This window comes from Stegostoma tigrinum, chromosome 23 (assembly GCF_030684315.1).
Source record: "Stegostoma tigrinum isolate sSteTig4 chromosome 23, sSteTig4.hap1, whole genome shotgun sequence".
NCBI classification, from domain to species: domain Eukaryota; kingdom Metazoa; phylum Chordata; class Chondrichthyes; order Orectolobiformes; family Stegostomatidae; genus Stegostoma; species Stegostoma tigrinum.
In genome coordinates this window covers 9,857,376-9,880,309 of record NC_081376.1, presented here as the reverse complement: position 1 = coordinate 9,880,309, position 22,934 = coordinate 9,857,376, and the positions used below count along the sequence as shown (strand labels likewise).

The 22,934-nt window shown below is 42.0% G+C and overlaps 2 protein-coding genes across 6 annotated transcripts in view; one reads left to right on the top strand and one right to left on the bottom strand.

The window, feature by feature from the left end:
• Positions 1–3,775: 3,775 nt before the first annotated feature.
• LOC125462485 (guanine nucleotide-binding protein G(I)/G(S)/G(O) subunit gamma-13) lies at positions 3,776–21,784 on the top strand. 4 transcript variants are annotated; one of them, XM_048552557.2, is made up of 3 exons: positions 3,776–3,997; positions 13,795–13,944; positions 21,444–21,784. In XM_048552557.2, exons 2-3 carry the CDS (start codon positions 13,847–13,849, stop codon positions 21,547–21,549), a joined length of 204 nt encoding a protein of 67 aa, XP_048408514.1. In that variant the 5' UTR covers positions 3,776–3,997; positions 13,795–13,846; the 3' UTR covers positions 21,550–21,784. The 4 variants fall into 4 exon arrangements, with proteins under 4 accessions (XP_048408514.1, XP_048408513.1, XP_048408515.1 ...); XM_048552556.2 differs by lacking the exon at positions 3,776–3,997 and adding an exon at positions 4,357–4,723; XM_048552558.1 differs by lacking the exon at positions 3,776–3,997 and adding an exon at positions 5,766–5,888.
• chtf18 (CTF18, chromosome transmission fidelity factor 18 homolog (S. cerevisiae)) overlaps positions 21,772–22,934 on the bottom strand; it is a 103,166-nt gene continuing 102,003 nt past the window's right edge. For both annotated transcript variants that reach the window (XM_048552554.2, XM_048552555.2), the window contains exon 22: positions 21,772–22,425. In XM_048552554.2, coding sequence (XP_048408511.2) covers positions 22,283–22,425 — 143 coding nt within the window. In that variant the 3' untranslated portion in view covers positions 21,772–22,282. The remainder of the gene's footprint in view (positions 22,426–22,934) is intronic.

Below are 22,934 nucleotides of genomic sequence, written 5' to 3'. Positions count from 1 at the left end.
AATGCAAGATATAATGGGAATTCCAGATGCTGGAGAATCCAAGATAACAAAGTGTGAGGCTGGATGAACACAGCAGGCCAAGCAGCATCTCAGGAGCACAAAAGCTGACGTTTCAGGCCTAGACCCTTCATCAGAGAGGGGGATGGGGTGAGGGAACTGGAATAAATAGGGAGAGAGGGGGAGGGGGACCAAAGATGGAGAGAAAAGAAGATAGGTAGAGAGGAGAGTATAGGTGGGGAGGTAGGGAGGGGATAGGTCAGTCCAGGGAAGATGGACAGGTCAAGGGGGCGGGATGAGGTTAGTAGGTAGGAAATGGAGGTGCGGCTTGAGGTGGGAGGAAGGGATGGGTGAGAGGAAGAACACGTTAGGGAAACGGAGACAGGGGAGACAGGCTGGGCTGGTTTTGGGATGCAGTGGGGGTAGAGGATGAGCCGGGCTGGTTGTGTGATGCAGTGGGGGGAGAGGATGAGCTGGGCTGGTTTTGGGATGCAGTGGGGGAAGGGGAGATTTTGAAGCTTGTGAAGTCCATCAATGGTATCAATGTGGACTTCACAAGCTTCAAAATCTCCCCTTCCCCCATTGCATCCCAAAACCAGTCCAGCCTGTCTCCACTTCCCTAACCTGCTCTTCCTCTCACCCATCCCTTCCTCCCACCTCAAGCCGCACATCCATTTCCTACCTACCACCTCATCCCACCTCCTTGACCTGTCCGTTTTCCCTGAACTGACCTATCCCCTCCCTACCTCCTCACCTATACTCTCCTTTCCACCTATCTTCTTTTCTCTCCATCTTCGGTCCGCCTCCCCCTCTCTCCCTATTTATCCCAGTTCCCTCTCCCCATCCCCCTCTCTGATGAAGGGTCTTGGCCCAAAACATCAGCTTTTGTGCTCCTGAGATGCTGTTTGGCCTGCTATGTTCATCCAGCTCCACACTTTGTTATCTTGAATGAATCCAAATTCGTAGCATTGACAACCAGGCCTTTTGAGAGATCTTTTCTCCTCCATTTGCACTGACATAGTGGTTAGTCTGACATGGCGAGAAGCTTGGCTGTTGTTTGGTCAGGAGCCTTAGGCATATTTGGATGTATGCTTCAGTTGATAACCCTCCCATCTCTGAATCAGTAGATTGTGGGTTAATTGGATTTGCACTTCAATGCAGTAAGGAAGGGCTGATACACTTGGTAGAGTCTTTTTTGAAGAATTCCCTCTCAGACAAGCATATATAACTGCATTTTGAAAGAAAATTGTTCTAGGTGTCCTGGCTAACATTTATTTTCCGTCCAAAAGTACAGCTAAGTGAACCAGCAATGTATTTCATTGCTGTTTATGTATTTTGTGCCACATTTCATACATTTCAACAGTGATTGCAGAATTATTTCACTGGCTGTAAAGTGCATCTTGAGGTTAGGAAAGGTGACACGCTAATTCAAAGCCTTTACACTACTGACCTGTTGTAGCAGCCAACAAAAAGAAACCAACTGTTCTCCAGTTGCTTTTTGTTCTGGCTTTCCTCAGCCATTATTTTAGGCATCATTAGGAGCTTTGTGTGACCCTATGTCAGCAATGCAGAACAGAGAATACAATGCTGCAGTCCAACTTTAATTAAAAGGTCTATGTTCCCAATTTGTTTGGGTATTGGTGTGCAGGTTCATATGAGGCACTAATTTTTCTTAACTTCTCCGATTTCCTGAGATGTTTTGTTCACAACTTACAAACTGCTTGGGACAGAACTGCATATTAAATTGTGAGCAGCTGGAATGCAAACTGATGTTATGATTCTATCCCTAATAAACTGTTAACTAAGTGTGTACCAACCTGTTTCTCTGGCGCTGCCTGGCACTGGGCTGAGACATAAGATGGGTACTGTTCCCATCCACCTCCAAGAGTGAATATTACAGGTGTCATTGCTGGGGGAGGGATTCAGCCATGAGAGAAAGGAAAAGTTATTAATTTCAAAAATATACTTTATTCATAAAAATGTCTTTATATGCATACATATTTACTGAAGTAGTTTGGTTCTGTACAGTAGTATACAAAGAACCAAACAAATATTACAGCATTCATAGTTCTTTTGGTTTTAAAACAAATATTGGAGTTTGACTCTATGCAACAAATAAACCAAACGGGTTGTAGGAACTGCAGATGTTGGTTCCTAGGGTCCCAACCTGAAAAGTCAACTCTCCACTGATGCTGCCTGGCCTGCTGTGTTCCTCCAGCTCCACACTGCGTTATCTGTAAATAAACCAAAGGCTTTTGTTACTTGCACAAGGGACTGACCTGGTTCCATAGGCAGGTGCTGAGGAAGGTAATGTGGCTGTAGTGTGATAATGGGAACAGCAGATGCTGGAGAATCCAAGATAACAAAGTGTGGAGCTGGATGAACACAGCATATTTACATATAATTGAGGCACCGGGATGGTTCAATAACTGACTGGATCTCCATTTAACTTCAGCAGGAAAGTCTTAGATGGTGGTCTTTCAAGTGCTTTAATACAGCTTGTGTTTTATACAGCATCTTTCATAGCGTCAGAACAGCACCTAGCACTCTGCAGCTGGTGATTATAGTGCCTGTTGTAAAGTGGGAAATCCAGCAGACAATTTTCACACAGCAGGATCTGCATAAGCTCTTTCTCGTTGAGGGATAAATACTGAGACTGGGAATAATTCTGGATCCATCTTTAAAATGGTCCAAGGACTCTTTTACTTGATGCAGGGCTGTCATTGTCTCAGCAAGTGAGGCCAGTACTCCCCTGGTGCAGAGAATGCTGGAGAAATTCAGCAGGTCTGGCAGCATCAATGAGGTTCACTTGGTTGATTCTGGAGCTGAGAGGGTTGGATTATTGAGGAGAGATTGAGTAGACTGGGACTATACTTATTGAAATTTAGAAGAATGAGGGAGTATCTTGTAGAAAAATATAAAATTATGAAGGGAATAAATAAGATAGAAGCAAGGAGGTTGTTTCTACTGGTTGGTGAAACTAGAACTTGGGGTCATAGCCTCAAAATAAGAGGGAGCAGATTTAAGACTGAGTTGAGGAGGAATGTCTTCACTTAAAGGGCTTTGGGAATCTGTAGAATTCCCTGCCCAGTGAAGCAGTTGAGACTATCTCATTGAATGTTTTTAAGGCAAAGATAGACAGATTTTTGAACAGTAAAGGAACTAAGGGTTATGGTGAGTGGGCTGGTAAGTGGACCTGATACCTTTAAAAGATCAGCCGTGATTGTACTGAATGATGGAGCAGGCTTGAGGGGCCAGATTCTTGCTCCTACTTCTTATGAGAGAGAAGGTGAGTGAATGTTTCCAGTTTGGTATGGCAGCTTTGATTTTTGTTTTTAAGTGGGCTATGAATCTACGACCTCAGCAGAAAGGCGAGGCTGCTACACACTGAGGCGCCAATAAACTTGCAGGACAAGGCCTAACAAGTGTAGTATTGAGCCCAGTGCTAATCTTTAAAGGAAAGGCCAATGCTTACTATGGCTGATGGAACTGGAAGTGACCATTCAGCCCCCTCAAGCTACCCCTTGCCATTCAGTTTGATCAAAGCTGATTCCACAGCTTAATTCCATTTCCCCCACCTTGGTCCCATCCCCTTTAAGAGGCAAATGAAACAAACCGAGGATATGGAGGGAGGGAGGCTGTACTGTAAAAATGGTTCACTGTGTTCACGCAAAAAGGGATAGACTGCAAGAAAGCGCCTGCTTCTCTGTCGGCGTCAGCCTGATGCAGTTTCCAGTCAGTGGCCGGTCTCTGTACAAAGGAAGATGGCCCAGGCCCTCCATTCGATCCGTCGCTACCAGGATAGCAAATCCACCGCCTTGTCTCTACCTGCACAAGGCAACGTTTCATCTGCACTGTCCGATCACACCTCCCGTTTTACGAGGGCGTGAGCTTGTTGCAATCTATTTGTTGGGATTCTACGCGAGCCTGACTGTAGAGTTGAGTAGTTGCGAGCTGGGATAAAGAGGAACGCGGTGTTTTGTGCGAGAGCTTTCCAGAGGTAATCTTCATGTTTGGTCAAACCAGTGTGGGTGTGATTCTGCCGGCGGAGGGGGCAGAGTGTGCTGTAAAACGTGGCTGTATAATGGAGATTAAAGCCAGTAATATGAAACAGTGCAGCACGGACAATGATGGAGAAAACAGTCAGCTTGTTTAATTCATGTCCTGTGCACAGATAGTCACACCCCAAGGGTAATTGCAAAGCGAAATATTATTTCGTTCTATGAATTGTGGTTGTTGATGCTTCCGGTATCTGCATTTCCCGCAGTGTCTCCTTTTTTAAAAATTAGGTATTCTCCTGTGTAGCTTGATTCCAGCCCTGAGGGATTGAATTAACCAAATGGGTGCTGCCAAGGGGAGGTGGCTATGAGGTTAGGGACGACAGTCCATCCCACAGCCCCGGGATTACCTGGAATGAGGCACCAGGAAACTGTGAGCGTGTTTATGCCTTTTGCAGTTCAGCGCGGGCAGCTCTAGTGTCTGGGGAGTGGGAGCAGAGGCGAGGACAAGCGGGAGCGCTGAGTTGTGTAAATCCTCTCCCTGAGCACTACATTCTGAATGGATTGCTAGTGCCATTAATAGATTACCACGAAGGATTTGCATTTCCGAAAACGAGAGAGGGACAACATCCGTATATATTCAGCTCAAACTTGCTTTGTGGTCCATAGTGGATGCTTCTGTTTGAGTCAGGTGTCGGCTGACTGTAAAACTACCCTGACAAGTGCAGGTGAGTTAATGCTTTCCTTTACCCAGAGAGAAAACAACAGGGCGTTAGAAGCGAGGCCTGGCAATTATCGATGTCGCGAGGAAATGTTACAGATTCGTAACAAATTACAAACGTAACACCGATTTTATCAGCAGATTCCCTCTCCCACCGATTTTAACGTGGAGTCATTAAATACGAAAAGACCTGGAAAGCGCCCAGTCTCCCTCTGTGTCCCTCACTGTTACCGACGAACCGAATATCTGAAATGTTACGGTAATTCTCAAGCCCCGCTCCCCTGTGATACCCATCCCAACATTCATTTATACCTAACATCACTGTGCAATGTATACACAAACACACATATATAGATATACGTTTCTCTCTCTGTATGTGTGTATGATTCTCTATATCTATGTTTTCTCTATATAGATATGTTTATGTATACGCGTCTATATATGTTTCTTTGTAACTGTTTTTTCAATATATATGTTTATATCTGTTTTTCCGTACGTACGTTTCTGTATATGTTTCGACGTATGTTTCTGTTTGTATTTTTGTATGCTTCTGTATATTATATGTTTCTGTTTGTGTTTCTATATGTTTTCCTATATCTATATATTTCTCTTTTATGTGTTTCTCTATATTTATATGTTTCTATACCAAATAAAGACTGAACCGTTGCTCTCTGCGTTAAATTCAGATATGGCCCTCTGATTTTCTTTTTATTTATTTAAATATTTCTTGAATCAGACAAACAAAATAAAAGGAGATAAGATCCACAGGGAGGTAAACAGGCGGCCGGAAATCAGGATTCCGTAGTGTGCACGGTTAGTCTTTGTGACAATATCCCCCAGAATAAACCGGCCCCACATTGTGTTCAGTGAGAATCAGACGCGGGAGCCGGGCGGAATACATGTGGGACAAAGCAAAAAAAAACAGTAACAACAACATTTCTGCGTTGTTTTGGTAATTCCGCAAATAAATATCAAATAACAGCTGGCTCCCCGCTGTGGAGGAGTCATTGATCAGGCGCGCCTTTTCTTCTGAAGGGAGGAGGGGGAGAGAGAGGGGGGAGAGAGAGATTGACCGAGTGCCGACCTCTGTCAGGACCCAGAGAAATTGATCAGCAATTGATCAGCGCCGCGCCTCCCAGCATCTGGCCTCCAGCTTAGCCCACTAGTCATTGGTAAGCGGAAACTGAGGGAAGAAAGACAGTCAGACTCAGTTGAAATGGATTCCTTTGTTTAGTAATGTCTGCTCCCCCGATGTGAGTGAGATGTTGTGTGGATTAGAGAGGCGGCCAGGAAGAGAGTGAATGGGGTTGCGCCTGGAATGTTTTAGACATAGATGGAGACTGCGGGTGGGAGCTCCGAGAGAGAATGGCTGCGAGTGGAGAAGCGAAAGTGAGGAGGATTTCTGGTGATTGGCACTGCTTCTTCTGAGTGAACCTCAACTGAGGACAGGGTCTGTGATCAAGGCGGAAGGAAATAGCACCTTCGGAAGGAGGACAGAGATGGAGGAGGGGGAGCAGGGAAAGAAGGGAAGCCGCTGAGTTGACCCTTCTTGGTGTTCTCATTGGGTTGAGTTTGTTGAATGGCCATGGCGGTGGGGTGTTCTCTAGTTTTAGACTTTGAGTAGACGGTGCCGCACTGCCCAATATGTTTGAATGGTTGGAAACTTAAACTCGCTATGAAAGTAACGAGATGGACAATGTCGAAGCTAATTTTAAATGAGGGTTCGCTCAACAGTGTTGGAATCCGAAGAAATATTGAGAAGGTGTGCACGTTCCGAGATTGGTTTTAAATAAGGACCAGGGCGTACCAGCCCTGGCTCTTGTTGCTCCATCTCCTGCAGATTCAAGTTCTGGCAGCTCCCAGCCTCGCTTCCTTTGTCAGGATCCAGACTACAGGGGGCGACACTGGCAGCAGGCAGAGAAGGATATTATCAAACAGCATCTTCAGCCCATCTGCTTTACTTGTGCAGTGGGTTCACTCCATAAGACATGGAGACAGGAATAGGCCATTCGGCCCATTGAATCTGCTCCGTCATTCAGTGGGATCATGGCTGACCTGATCATCTCCAACTCTGCTTTCCTGCTTTTCCCCCATAACTCTCTATTTCCTCACAGATTAAAACTCTGTATATTTCTGTCACAGGCTTGCTGCAATGTCTGAGCACAGAATTGTATCATTTCATTTTCCACTTGGGGACCTCACAGCCTCTAGGACTCAATGTCAAGTTTAATAATTTTAGAGTCTGTCTCCGTCCTTCCAAATTCTTTAGCCACCCTCACCCCGGTCCTGTCATGACATGGTTGCTTTTAGCACAGCCTACCCATTCTCTCCTACTCCTGGCTCTCAACATCACTTCTTCAGCTTCTCTTCTGTCCTCATCTGTTATCAATAATCCCCTCATCTCTCATCCCTTTCATATCTCTCTCTCTGGGCTCCGTCTCCATCTATTTGCATACCACTCACCTCGCCCTCTCCAATTTTGGCTTCAGCATAAACATCGCATTTTATTGTTTACCATCAGTTCAGATGAAGAGTCACTGAACTTGAGAAGTTAACTCTGCTTTCTCCCCTCAGATGTGGCACGGGGGCTCAGTGGTTAGCACTGTTGCCCCACAGTACCAGGGACCCAGATTTGATTCCAGCCTCGGGTGACTACCTGTGTGGAGTTGCACATTCTCCCTGTGTCTGTGGGTTTTCTCCCACAGTCCAAAGATCTGCATGTTAGGTGGATTGGCCATGGGAAATTGCCTGTAGTATCCAGGGGTGTGTAAATTAGGTGGATTAGACATGGAGAGTGCCAGGTTATGGGGAAAGGGTAGGGGAACAGGTCTGGCTGGGATGCTGTTCAGAAGGGCTGTGTGGACTTGGTGGGCTGAATGGCCTGTTTCCACACTGTAGGGATTCTACGATGCCATTAGACCTGGGTTTCCCCAACAGTTTCTGTTTTTATTTCAGACCTCCAGCATTTGCAGTAATTTGTTTTGTTTTGGTACTCCAGTGACTACCTGGTACAGTTTTGACAAGAACACCCTTTTTTTTAATACTCCATTCCCGTTGAAATAAAAACGATCAGTTCATTTGCCTTCCCAATTATTTGCTGAACTTGAATGCTAGCTTTTTATGATGCATGCACAAGGACCCCCAGTGGCCTTGTTCTCTGGCTTTCTGCAGTCGTTCTCCATTTAAATTATATTCAGTTCTTCTATCCTTCCTGCCAACTTGCCTAACCTCACAGTTTCACAAATTATATTCCTTCTGCCAAGTGTTTGCCCACTTACTCAACCTGTCTATATCCCTCTATAGACTAGTTACAGGTTTCCATCCCCAAAATACCTCCTTTGTCCCAACTCACTTCCTTCAACTAGTTAGCCAATCCCATATTCTTGCTAATAAATCCCATATTCTTGCTAATAAACTGCCCACAGCACCATGGCCTCATCCTATTAAGTAGCATTGTGTGCAGTAACTGTTGAATATCTTTAGAAAATCCAAATATATTGCATCTACTGGTTTGCCTTTATCTGTCCTGTTTCCTCCTCAAAGAACTGTAATAAATTTGTCAGCCGTGATTTCCCTTTCATGAGCCATGCTGTCTCTGCTTTATTATATTAACTATATCTAAATGTTTGAGTATTAAATCCAATATAATAGGCTCTAAACTTTGCCCCAATGACAGACGTAAAGCTAACTGGCTCATTGTTAACAGTATTTTCTCTTCCTCCCTTTTTGCATAAGGGTGTTACGTTGGCAGTTCTGCACTCCCCTTTGCCTGCCTCACAATTCAACTCAAATGTGTTGGGGGGGGGGGGGTGTTTTGAAATCAAGGAGGACTGGCGCGGTGTAATGGTTGAGTTCTGATGAAAGGTCATTGACCTCAAATATTAATTGTATTTCTACAGAAGCTGGATACATTCTAGAGGCTTTGCCCAGTACCCTCCTAACACCAATCACTCATTCCAACATTACCATCACTGATGTACTAGTTTGACGTGATGTATAGGTTGCCAACTCCAATTCGAGAGCAAGCACACTCCTAATTACTTTATGGCTGGTGCTTGACTATCAGACAACCATCTTATCATACCTCTCATAATTCTTACCAGTTCCAAGAAAGTCATAGAGGATGTTTAAATTGCCAGTAATTGTTCTCCTGAGTTACACCAAGCAATGCCCAGCTTAACTTCCAATGACTGGAGACTCCAATTCAGTATCTGAGGGTTAGCAGCCCCGAGGAAGAGGCTCTTAAGACAGCAAAGTGGTTGAGATAACCTGGCTACCTTCATACCTTTAAAATTTAGAGCCGTTATTGACTCTTTTACTCTGTTCAGATTGGGTTCAAGCAATCTGCACAGAATCCTTCCTTGTGACAGGCAGCTAGAAATGGTTCAAGTGACATTTGGAGGTTGATTTCTTCAGAATAGATACAGAACTGGCATCATAGCCTGGTGACCTGATGATTGTGTTAAAGAGACAGTAAGCAACCGCTGTGGGTGGGGTTTTGGTGATACTCTTTATAAAATTGCTATCAAATCTCTTCCCTACCTCCATAACCACATATAGCCCTAAAAGTTTTAAAGCTCTGCCTTCTTCTCATTCGGGTCTTATGAACATTGCTGGTTTTCATCAGTCCATCACTGCCTTAATCTGCCAAGGCCCAAATTTTTGAACTTTTATCCGTAGACTTTCTCTTTCTTTCCTGCTTTAACAGGTTCCTTACTACTACCTCTTCGGCTAACACTTTGGTAATCTGTCATACTATGCTGTTCTGTGGCTTGGTAATACATTGTGTTTGATAACTTGCCCATGTTAAACATGCTGTAGAAGTGCTGCATTTGTTGGTGGTGTGGGTGAATTTGGAGAACCTCCTTTTGCAGCTAGCTCAGCTGAACCCAATGGTGTTATTTTTCAGGCTCACACTAGAGCCTCTTCGGTCCAACTTGTCCATACTGACCTGATATCCTAAATTAATCTAGTCCTATTTGCCGGCATTTGGCCCATATCCCGCTAAACCCTTCCTATTCATATACCCACCCAGATGTCTTTTAAATGTTGTCATTGTACCAGCCTCCACCACTTCCTCATACATGCACCACCCTCTGCATGAAAAGACTGCCTCTTAGGTCCTTTGCATATCTTTCCTTTCTCACCTTAGACCTAATCATTCTCCGCTCCGAGGACATATAATATCTGCTAGCATGGTGGGACTAGATTAATTTAGGATATCTGGTTGGCAAGGACGAGTTGGACCAAAGGACCTGTTTCTGTGCTGTACAACTCTTTGACTCTATGCTTACTTCCCACATCTCTCTTGCAGAACTCTTGCTGCCTGTCTGTTAAGTGACGATGTGAGCCTTTCAAACCAGAAACTGTAACCTTGAAGTGGTCTAGCCCCCTCAAACACTTTGTACTCCCTTGGAACTCTGGCATTACTGGATGGATAGTGCCATCTGTATTTCACTCCAAATCAACACATTTCATGTGGCCTGGGCTCAGATTCTAAACAAACAATTGGATTTACTTGGAGATATTAAATAAGTAGGATAGATGATGGGTGTGGTGTGTGTGGGTGGGTGGGGGGTCGGGGGGGCGACGCTACAGCATAATTTTATCTGTGACGACAGCAGTAAAAGTCTTACAAAATTTTTGTCAGTGGACACCGTGAGATTATTTGTTCATGGCCTGCATCAATCTCTCGGGGTTCCATTGTACCCAAGGAGCTCCCTATTTCCCACCCTTTCATATTTCAATCCCTTTCTCACTGTCTCTCACGTCAGGCATTTACAGGACCCCAACCATCCCCAGAGCCCCTGACTCGCTGGCTGAATTTAGTTGGCATGAAATAGGCACAACGATGTTGGGTGCGTGATTACTTCTCTGAAAAATTGTTCCCAGATTATATAATCCGCAGTTGGGTGTTAGTCACGTTTTCCCTGCGGAGTCATCCTGGCTCGGTTAACATAATAAGAAATAGCACTCGGGGACAAAGATAAGGAGCACTTCTGGAATCAGCTACACATGAACTGGGAGAACATTGTACAATATCTCCAGGTCTGGCTCTCCATTTATAGAGTGCACATAGAATGAAAATATGTTTTTAGATAAAAACTAGGTCTTTCTCTAATTACCTACATGCTGTAAAATGCATTATAAGTAGAAACAGGAAGTGGCTTTTATGCATTGAGAAAGGTAGGTGAACATTTAGTGCAAAGAATTTCCATTCTCATGAATGTGCATCAACAGAGTTGCCTCTGACAGAATTTCCAAGTGGCTGGTATTCACATATGAGGCCAGATGGTCAGCATTAACAGACTACCTGGTAGTGTGGGTAGGATGTGAGTGTGAAAGTGGCAACTGGGTTTAATTCTGGGTTTAACCACCTCATTAAATAAAGTACAACAACCTGTATTTATGTCACACCTTTCTCATTATAAAATATCCTGGACGCCTCATGTGGATGTTAACAAAAAATTGTAAACAGATATTGGATCCTGACATCAAAAGCTTGGCCACAGAAGTAAGTTTAATAGAAGAAGGTGAGGTAGAGAGGTGAGGTATGGAGAACTCCACACCTCTGGGCAACCAAAAGTGTGACCAGCAATGGTGGAGTGATTAAAATGGGGATTCTCAAGGAGTCAAAATTTGATGAATGCAGGGGTATTGAGGGTTGTGTGGGTCAAGGAGATTGTAGGGATAGCAAAGAGAGAAATAATTGAATTTATATAAGTGTCTTTCATTACTTCTTTTGTTACAGACAATAAAGCATTTTTGAAGTGTCGTCATTTTCACCAGGTATCAGAGCAAGATAATTTGATAATGACCAGATAATCTGTTTTGCTGATGTTAGTTCATAAGTAAGTATTGTCCACGACATTGAATAGAACTTCCCTGCCCTTTTTCAGCGAACACTTTGTGGTCTGTAATAAAGACTGGGTGGAACCTTGATTTACTACTTTGTCCAAAAGGTGAGATGACTATTTTGACAAAAACTAGAGATAGACTTTGAGGCTTCCCTGATCTGGATGATTCTGAATCATGACTGGTCTCCTGGATATTTCCTTAAAAGAGGGTAATTACATGGGAATTAGGGCAGGAGTGAACTAGGAGGAGTTTAGCATAAAAGATGCTCAATGAACAATGGCAGATGCTTAAAATAATAAGGCTCACAGTGGAAGTGTATCCCAACGAGGAAGAATGATTCTAGCAAGTGGAAAAAAACAACCATGGTCAGGCAGGGAAGTTAAGGACAGCAGAGAGGCAACAGTGAACATAGGCCCCTTAGACAACGAAAACTCTGCCAGGGAATGGCAGAGGAGTTAAATAAGTATTTCATAGCAGCCATCACAGTAAAGTATTCCAAAATTCAAGGATCAAAAGGAGGAGAGGAAATAGACATGATAACTATCACTCGAGAAAATTACTGCGGAACTAGTAGGTTTAAAGGATGTTAGGTTTCCTGGACCTGGTGGGATGTTTCTGAGGATGTTAAAGGAAGTAGCTACAGAAATAATGGACAAATTGGTGGTAATCTTGAAAGCATCTGGAAAAGTTGGATTGGAAAACTGCTGATGTAGCACCGTTTTGTTTAGAAAGGGAAGGAGACAAATAAAAGGTAACTACAGGCCAGTTAACTGAACGTTGGGAAAGCGTTAGAGCCAATTATAAGGACGTAACAGCAGAGTATTTAGAAATACATAATATAATGAAGCAGAATTGGGGTAGCTTCACAAAATGGAAATCATGCCTGACAAATTTATTACAGTTCTTTGAGGAGGGGTAGATAAGGGTGGACAGGTAGCTGTGATATATTTGGATTTCTAAAAGGCGTTTGAGAAGGTACCACTTATAAGACGACTTAATAAGAACCCATGGTGTAGAGGGTAGGATGTTGTCATGGATTAAAGATTGGCTGACTCATAGAAGCCTGAGAGTTGGGATAAAGGGGCACTCTCAGGAAGGCAACCTATAATTAGTGGCTGCAGTTAGCGTGAACCACAGTACTTACAATACATATTAATGACTTGAACAGCAGAAATGAATGGACAGTCACGAAGTTTGCAGCTGACACAAAAATAGGTGGAGGACAACTGGTGAGGATGGCACAGAGACTACAGAGGGATTAAGTGATTGGACAAAAACATGGCAAAATATGGGGAAATGTAAGATTATATACTTTGATGGGAAGAATAGAAGAATATTATTTATATAGGGAAGGACTGCAGAAAGCTGACCACAGAGGGGTTTGGGTGTCCTCATGCATTAATCATGTAAAACTAGCATATAATTCAGTAGGTGGTAAGGAAGGCAAATGAAATATTGACCTTTAATCTCAAAGTGAATGGAACATTAAAATAGAGAGACCTTGCTAAAATTGTACATGGCGCTGGTTAGGCCACACTGTGAATAACTGAAGTACCTTTGTCTAAGGAAAGGTACACTGGGCAAGGTTCACAAGGTTGATTTTGGAAGTGGATGGACTTTCTAATGCGAAGATGTTGAGTAGTTTAGACTTGTACTCACTGGAGTTCAGGAGAATGAGAGGAGATGTTATTGAAAGATATCAAAATCTTAGGGGACTTGACAGAGTAGATGTAGGAAAATTGTTTTCCCTTGTAAGAGTGTCTATGAGCAGAGGGCATAATCTTAGAAGAAGGGATTTCTCATTTAAAACAGAGATGAGGAGGAATTTCTTCTCAGAGGGCAGTGAATCTGTGGAATTCTGTGAAATGAGGAGGGCTCTCAAGGCTGGGTTAAGTGTATGCAATAGTACAATAGAGTTTTATCAGAATCAAGGGTTATGAGGATAAGTGGAGTTGAGGATTATCAGATCAGTTATGATCTCATTGAATGACGGAATATAGGCTCAATGGTTGAATACCCTACTTCTGCTCCTATGTCTTATCATCATATTATGGCTTATTTGACACGTCATATTATGCAGATGTGAAACTGGACTTAACATCTTGGTTCTGTATTGACAACACTGCAGCTAAATATTTGATGATGTTCAATCCCTAAGACTGAAACATCCTTTCCAGATTGTTCAGATTGAAACTTATTTGTTTTTGACCTGTTTTTCAGATTTCCTTACTCTCCTCTCTGTAAGGATATCAATTAAAGGCAATCGGTGGCCATGGAAGATTGGGACGTTCCACAGTTCAAGAAGGAGGTGGATAGTCTGAAGTACCAGCTGTCATATAAAAGGGAGATGTCTTCCAAAACAATCCCTGAGTAAGCTCGAAATTCTGTCTTAATGTTGTGACTAAGATGACAGATGAGAGTGAGAACGAAACACTGTCTCATTGTGTCTAATGGTGTGCTCAATTCCCTTCAAAAGGCAGCTCTATTACTGCTTTAAGGTTTTCACAGAATCACGGAAATGTAAATTTAAAGGTACTTTAAATAACAAAGAGTTTTGACAGGTTAGAAAATCTTTATGCTCATTGGGATGCCAGTAGATATAAGGTAATCTTGAGTATCTCAAACATGCTGTGCCCTGGAGAAACCTCTGCATCCAGAATGTGGATCTTACCATCACACGATATAGTTGCGTAGTACAAGTAAAAGAAAACAATTTTAATGAAGGGAGGGGAGTGAATCGATACATATGCTGGTAGGATTAGATGAAATAAGGAGGGAAGAGGCTTGAATGTAGCATACACACCAGCATAGATTTGTTGGGCAGAATGGCCTGTTTCTGAGCTGTAAAATTCTATGCAACACATTTTTGTTATCGGACGGGGTCAAACCCCCTTCCCCCAATGAATGTTTAGTATTATTCCTCCAAATCCCATACCCAAATTATTTATGTATTGTATGTATTGAGAGCAATTCAAATTTCACACCAGTAATTACATCTTGCCAATTCACACATTTTCGATATGCGTTTTTTTGAAATCTAAAAGTACCAAATTCACATTCTGCCTGTTTGACTAAATAGTTGGCAATTTTCTAGAGCATTTAATTAAATCAATTCAGCATGATTTTTCTCTTTATAAATCCATGTTGACTCTCTCTGCATACTCATTATTTTATAAGATGAATATTATCCTTTATTATTGTATTCAGCTGTATTACATTATTGAAGCGGGGTAACTGGTGTACCTGGACCTGAGTGTATAGATAGAGCTAAGATACATCTAACCACAATCTCACTGAATAGTAGAACGGGCTAAAGGGTCTGTCTGCTCCACTGCTGTTCACAAGTTCCTAAGGTTTTTGTTCGTGTCAATGCTTTTCCAGCACTAACCCCCCTCAGTGTTATGGGCCCTTGTGTCAATCAATGTCAAACCCCTCAACATTTCAAATAGTCAAAACATTTTGTGTAATGCTAATTAATCACACTTCAACCAGCCCTTTGGCCTTCCCGTATCTCTTGCTATGCCAGCCTCTGCAAGCATAGAGGCAAAAATACTGTAATATCACTGTCCTTCCTAACATCTTCCTGAAAATGAACCTGCACTTAAATAGAATGTGTGCTACAAGATCTTCTTCAAATGTTAATGACTCGATTTGTAGCCAGAACTTAAAGAAAGGTAAATCCATACGATAACGAGTGAGAAACCACTAGGAGAGTTTTCTCTGCTGCATCTCCTCAAAAATTGCACAAAATATATATTTTCCTTTCGTATAATACTGTGGTACAAATCAGCTTGGGACCTGTAGATCCTGGTTTGTTTTTAAAACCATTGGACCTTGATGGGTGAAGCTATTTAACATGTAAAGTATAAAGGGCTGGATAAGTCATGTTGTGGGGCTTGAATAGATGGTCTCACTCTCAGAGGTGACAGTGTTGTCAACAAGCAGTGCTGATCCTTGTCCCATGCTGGCTGGGCCTATACAGTGAGTAGTCCTGAATGGCATGGCTTCAATGATCTACCAACACACTTTTTGACAGCACAACAACAGGCGGGGTGATAGTACAACGCAGTGTAGTTAAGTACCTGACCAGGACCACTCTGCATTGACTGGAAAAATATCACATTCCACAACGAAGCAGGGACAGTGTGAAGGATTAGCTTCTCTAACTGCTCTCAGATTTACTAGATAAAGATCAGAATTGATTACAATCCAACAGCAGGTTAATCGCCTCCATCTCAGCTCTGAAGCATTAGTGTGATGTTTAACCGCTAATCTGGCTAAAGTCACTGCTTCAGAATTCCCTGTTGTAGGTGGATCAGTAGATCAATCGGTGTTACTTGTTGGGTTAGGGTACATAGGTTCTGAGGTATGTGCAAATTGGCAGCACTGTTTTTTTCCTTATCTTTGTGTACTCTTGGGGCTTTGAAGGGTCATTTTCACCTTCCAGCTGCAGACCATCCTGACACGGGCATATATCGCTTCCATCTTTACTGTCCCTGCATCAAAAACTTGGAACCCTCCACTAGCAGCACTGTGGTATCCCTAAACCACAAGGACTGCAGCGGTTTGAGAAGGTAGCCTCCAACCACCACCTCAAGGGCAATTATGGAACAGCAATAAAGGCTGGGCTTGCCAACAACACTTTATGCCAAGTATGAATAAAGCACCTTTGTGAGAGATAATTGCAAAGTGTTGATACAAGCTTGGGAGCAAGGGGAAGAACAATTGAATGGACAAAAATTGATTGATACCATAGAATTAGGGCTCAACACAGTCAGAAACCAAAAATAATTCTGCAGCATCCAATATTGTTTAACATTTTAATATTATATATTTAAAATGGAATTCTAATTAAAAATGTATCAATTATCAATACATATGCACCTGCTTTTCTGATATGTAATATCCAATCAGATTCTATAGTTGGAACTTATGGACCCAATTAAATAATACATTCTTCATAACCCACTACAAAGTGAAATTGCTGCAGGATATCATCATTCTACATTTTTAGCAACATTTAAGTTTTTGATTCCCAGGATGAGGTAATTTTGGAAACTCCAGTGTAATGTGGGATAGTTCATGCTTGGCTAAGTAACTGGTTCATGCAGTCTATGGCAATATTAATTCAGTGGACAGAATCTCAAGAGGTGATCACAGTATAAGTTCAGAAAAAGAAAAAGTTGCAGTGGGCGTGATTGTTGTGCACTTTAATATGGTAGGAAATCTTTTATTTATGTTAGCTTAGTCCCAGGACATTGAAGCAAGAGTGCTCAGGGTAGTGTCCTCAGTCACTGATGATTGGCACAATGACCAGTATCATTTGTAACTCCTCAGAAACTCTATTTTAAAATGTGTTGTGTCATGGGATGTGGATGTTGCTGACAGAACCAGCCCGAATTGTAAGGCCAGTTAAGAGTCAACCACATTGCTACGAGTCCTCAATCATACATAGGCCACACTCGATAAAGACAGATATCCCTCCCCAACTGAGAACCACATGGGTTTTTAAGGTGATCAATAATGGTCACTATTACTGAGCTTTGTATTCTGAAACAGTCCATGTGTGTACGCATCAAGACCTGAATAAGGTTCAGCTTGTGCTGAGAAGGGGCAAGTACCATTCATGCTACTAAAATGTCATGCAAGTCATTTCTAATAAGACAGCATCTGACTATCCTCTTGACATTCAATGTAATTTCCATTGCTGGATCCCGTACTGAATATAACTTGGTGGTTACTGTTGACCAGAAAACACAGCTGGGCCATCCCTATAAATACAGTGTCTCCAAGAGCAGGTCAGAGGCTGGGAATTCTGTGGAGAGAAACCCTCCATTTGACTCCCCAAAACCTGTTCACCATCTACAAGGCACATATCAGCAGTGTAGTAGAATATGCTACACTTGCCTGGATGAATGTAATTCCAACAACACTGAAGTTTGACAACATCCAAGAGAAAGCAATGTCTGCTTTAATCAGCTGCATCCAAAAACTGAAACATTCCCTCCCTCCACACTGAGTACAGTGGTAGCAGTGTGCTATATGCAAAATGCATCCAACTCACCAAAAATCACCTTCCAAACCAGTGATCTCTACCACATAGCAGGACAAGAGCAGCTGATGATTTGCCTAGGGACTATATCACAATTCCTGCATCGTAGTGGGGTCAAATTCCTCAAACCCCTTACATAACAACATTATGGGTGTATCCATAGCATATGAACTTCAGCAGCTCACCACCATTCTCTAGGCAATTCGGAATTGGCAACAAATGCCAGCCTAGCCACCAAAAATATCTAAATATTTTCTTCAAAATTAGCAAGTTTCTATTCTCCCAACTTTCTTGAGTACTGACTGATGCTGAGGTTCCAATCTACAAATATTAGTAGACTTCACACCCCAACCAAATGGCCATTCTTCCAGTTAAGTGTTAATAAGTGCAATAAACCGATAGGAATATAGTTTGTGTATGGGAGTATTGTCTTGAAAGGGTGGATGAGTTGGGTGTTGGTGAGGCAGAGGTGATTCGGAATGAAAACATTGCTTCCTATTCAAGGGGGCAAGTGGGGGCTGAAGGGGATGTCAAAGGCAGTGGGGGGGGGGGGGGGGGGCGAAAATCACAGACTGGGGAAATGTGGACTGTAGGATTCCAGGGAAGGGCAGTGCAGTTCAGTCTAGGTGGGAGCGGGTTAAGTGGAAGTCTTTGGGCTGAGGGAGTTGGGAGGCTGGTGGGAGATTGGGCTCAGAGGCCTCGGTTCAGATAATGGGGTGCAGACTTGATTACAGAAGACGCAGGTGTGAAGGCACTTCCCTGAATTCATCAAAGCTTACCCCATAAAAGCTTCTGGGTTAAATTCCAAAAGCAGGATGACAGTTAGGCTCACAATTATGATTATATCATATTATTTGTATCATGTTATGTTTATATTATATGATTATATCATATTCAATGCTGCAGTTCATTTGCTTGGAGTGGGTTTGTCTCTGCCTATATATCAAGGCAGCATGGTTGAAGCAATGTGATTGTAATTCTAACCCCACTGGACTGGCAGCAACGTATTATGGGATAAGGGAGAACAGTAATCGGTGGTCTAGTTTTATTGTTCCTTGCTACCATTGCAACTAGAGTAAAATTACATCACTCGGCAAAAGCAAAAAACTGCGAACTTTGAAACAAACAAAGACAAAGTGCTGCAGAAATTCAGCAGGTGTGGCAACATTTTTGGAGAGAGAAACAGAATAATCATTGCAAGTCCAATATGATTCTTCTTTAGAATGTTTGGCCTGCTGTAAATATTTTGAATCAACCTGTTCAGGCATTTTTGACACACTCTTGGGGCAGGTGGGACTTGAGCCCAGGCCTCCTGATCCAGTGTTTGGGACATTACCACTGCACTACAAGAATCCTATCCTGGCCTGCTGTATGACAACAGGAGCTGTTCCTGACTCTAGGACTCATCAATCAAACTGAAATCTGTCATCACAGGTTAAACACGTATAAATGAAAACCATAGGTTCTGTTCAAAGTTCCTGTAGTTGAGAACTTGATAATGGATTGTTTTAATACCAACTCCCATAAAAGTAGTAACTCCAGTCAAAATAAATTAGGAAAACCCATTAGTGTAAGAAGCAGAACAAAAACAATGTGCCAATAAACTGTACAAGGCTCAACAGGCTTTTTTTGAATTTCTGTCTTCCAGTTCCAAAAATTGCCTATAAATTGCAGCCATTTAGTTACAGAAGCAGACAATGCAACACAACTGATCTACATTTGTGTTTATCTTCCACATAAGCCTCCTTCCAGCCAAACAAAAATTAAGCTCTAATACTTGTACAGCATTTTCAAGCATTGCCCTTAAAAACATTAAAGGTCGGAAGAAAACAGAAAAGGAACAAAATTAGCTTTGAAATTATATAAAAGTTCAGTCCATTCTCCATCACTGAATGGATTTTCCGTATGCCATCACTAAGCAGTATGCTGGCAAACTCTCTTTTTTATTTAACACAAGCCATTGTCTCCATTTCACTTGGTTCCTCCTGTCACTCCCCCGTGTGCATTCTTGAGCTCAACGGGAATCCATTTGTAGCGTCTAGCATTGTCAATGTTAAGTACCTTCAACAAAAACAGCTAAAAGCTGCTCTGAATCAAGCCTTTGTTCACTGGTCTGTATTTCATCCAAATGCAGTTGCTCAGAACAGGAGATTTCAGCTCCATGTTTTTGTTTGCACCTGGCTTTAAACTTTGAGAAATACTCCTGTTCAATGAATCAGTGGGGCTGAGCCAGTTGTATTGTGCTGTACAACCAGAGTATCTTTGTTCAACTGCATTTGTCTGACGTACATGCGTTGCTAGAAGAATGAAAAAAAACCTTGCTTTTAGATAACATTGTTCATGAAATGAGGACATCCTAAAGTGCTAACAGTCAATTAAACACTAATGAAGTGTTGTCACTTTCCTCGTGTAGGAAATGCAAAAAGTTAATTTAAGCAATGTGAACTCCCACAAGCAGCAATGTAAAAATCAAATCTCCTGCTCTTCAGTGGTGTTCATTGAGGTATAAATATTAGCCAAAACACCAGGAAGTGTGCACTACTCCTCTTCAAAATACTGTCCCTTGCAAGATCTTTCATGTCAGTCAGAGAAGCTCAGACTTGTTTAATAACTCACATGGAAATTGGCATTGCTAACAGTACAGAATTCCCTCAGTATTGCAGTGGTTTTTTCTGTGCTGAATTTCACAACTGAACCCAAATCTTGTACTTGCCACTCTCCCACGTTTACTTCTTCAGAGGGGGTTAGCAATCAAGAGCACAACCCAAAATGTTACCTGTGTTTTTCCTTCGCAGATACTGCCTGACCTGCTGAGCTTTTCCCAGCAACTTTGTTTTTGTTCGTTGTTTAAATCCTATTGTGTACCCTCTGTCCTGGAGACTGGAGGCTAAGTGCCCTCCCTAGTCAAGACCCTGGCTAAAAATGAAGAACTCAGTGCAAATTGAGGATAGAAAACCAGAAACTGTCTTGTTCTATGGCTCATTTGAGCCATTCATATAAATCGAGTAAGCCATTGTTCCTTATTCTGATCTACATCACCTCATTCTGTAGTTAGAAATATCCTTTATTTGGCCTAAGCTATCTCAGTGTGTGGAGGCAGGTATGGGGCTGAGGAGTGAAGTACAAGTTTCCAACACTTGATGCCATGGTGCGAGGAGATAAAGAGGGAAAGTCCGGCAAAGATATTTTGAATATTTAAATACAAAATATTGCAAATTCTGGAACAGTAGAGATTCTATGAAAAACCGTTGTGCTGGAAAAAACTCAAATCTGGCACCATCTGCGGAAAGAGGAGTAGTTAATGGTTTGAGTAATATCCAACTCATCTTCAAACTTACTGCAGTTTCACTGAAGAGTCTTATTTTATTTCAAACTAGTTCTTCCTCTGAAGATACTTTGCAGCTGACCCCAGAAGGCTCCTATCCATGGAAATCTGCAGCCAATCAATGCTCTCTTGTGCATTAAATATGTTTGGCCTCAGGGAGATCAGATGAAAGGTCTTTGAGAAAAACTAAAAGATTAAAGTTGACATCTATCTCTGAGAATGAAAAGGGGTAAGAGTGACCTGAAGGGTCATCAGGAGGGTCCAGGCCCAAAACGTCAGCTTTCCTGCTCCTAAGATGCTGCTTGGCCTGCTGTGTTCATCCAGCTCCACGCTTAAAGAAGAGGTTGCGAAAATAGGGACATACCAAAGCAACTATTATCTATTCTGAAAATTAACACAAGTTGAAATAAATAATTTTTATCATTTATTGTTTCTATGAGCAAAATGTTGAACTACTAACCACCTCTCTTTTCTTTTATTCCATTGCCTAAGCTTTGTGAAGTGGATAGAAGAGGGAGTGCCAAACGACCCATTCTTAAACCCAGAGTTAATGAAGAACAACCCCTGGGTAGAGAAGGGCAAATGTGCTATACTTTGACATTTTCAAACTGCTCTGCGTAAGGCAATTTATTTGTAAAGAAAGAGACTCTGGAGGAGAATTTTGTTGGCACAGTCTTCTAAATTCTTAAAACATATGCATTACATTTTTTGTACATTTTATGGTAATTCTAGGCAAAATCATTGTAATGAGTGATCAATCAATTTCTTTGTACAACTAGAAAGGAACAATGTCAAAGAAAGATAAATAATAAAGCAATAATTAATATTGGCAAGACTTTATTCATACTTTCACAATGGAATTCCAGGTTGCTTGAAACAAAAACCATTTAAATAAATGTTCCAAAAGGAATTGGATTCAAACTGTTGGCTAGGCTTATCAATGGGCTTCTTGGTTATGCCAATCTACCACTGGCATTAGGCTCCTGGCAAGTTCGTCCAGGTTAGGCCGATTGCACTTCACAGTAAACGCTCAATTTTGCCCATATTTTGTGGAAATAACTAGATTCCAAACCTACTTAGATGCGAACTCAGCAGCAATTTTAGATTCATGTCACACTGCTGTTGCTCAAACCTCACAATGTTCAACAGTTTTGTCACTTGGTGGCCCAATAATCAGACTGAATGTCATCTCCTACTGCAGCTTTGGGCACAGGCAAGTTTGCACTGTAGACCCAAAACTGACAGTTCCATTCTGCGCTTTGTAGGAGAACGTATAGGCTCTTTTCAGATTTTTAAACAGCAGTTACTTCTTCCAATGGCCAGCCATGTTCTTACAGCAGGTCTTTTATGTAAACATTGCGTCTAACAGCATTTGAAACTCCTTCGTTAAATTGGAACCAAACATCACTATTTCCAACTGCTTTTCCAATAAATCTTTCAGCTGTTTCCTTCGTAGGCTCAGCAGCTCCAGTCACTGATGGGCAGAAAAAGACAGAAATATCAATCAATATACTGTACGAGGTATGCATTGTAAAAGTGTTTAAGTAAGGGCTGATTGATTTCCAGATGTGGTATTACAGTATAAACAAATTTTGCCCCTGAAAACACTTGCCTGCCCTGGCCAAAGGAAGAGATTACAGGGCTTTTATTCCTAGATTTCTGCCAAATCATAATTGGCTGTTGGCAGCTTATAAAAGGGAGATCCACATTTATATCTTTCACAACTTCAGAATGCTCCAAAGTACAAAGCATTGTTCACTGCTGTAATGTAGGAAGTATTGAATTCTGAATGGACCTCTTTAAAGTTAATGTTGATGTCTCGCTGCACTTTCTTGGCAGCTGTAACATTATATCCAGCACCCGACTTTGTTACCCTGATGCACATGTGTACACAATCTGCCTATAAAGCATGTAAAGACAACACTTTTCATTGTACCTCAGTACATGTGACAGTGATAAATCAAATATATTGAAAGGACGGAT

Excerpts from the sequence above, each read along its gene's own strand:
- LOC125462485 (XM_048552557.2), top strand. The coding sequence starts at position 13,847 with ATGGAAGATTGGGACGTTCCACAGTTCAAGAAGGAGGTGGATAGTCTG. Across the intron at positions 13,945-21,443 it reads TCTTCCAAAACAATCCCTGA|CTTTGTGAAGTGGATAGAAG; the intron begins GTAAGCTCGAAA and ends CCATTGCCTAAG.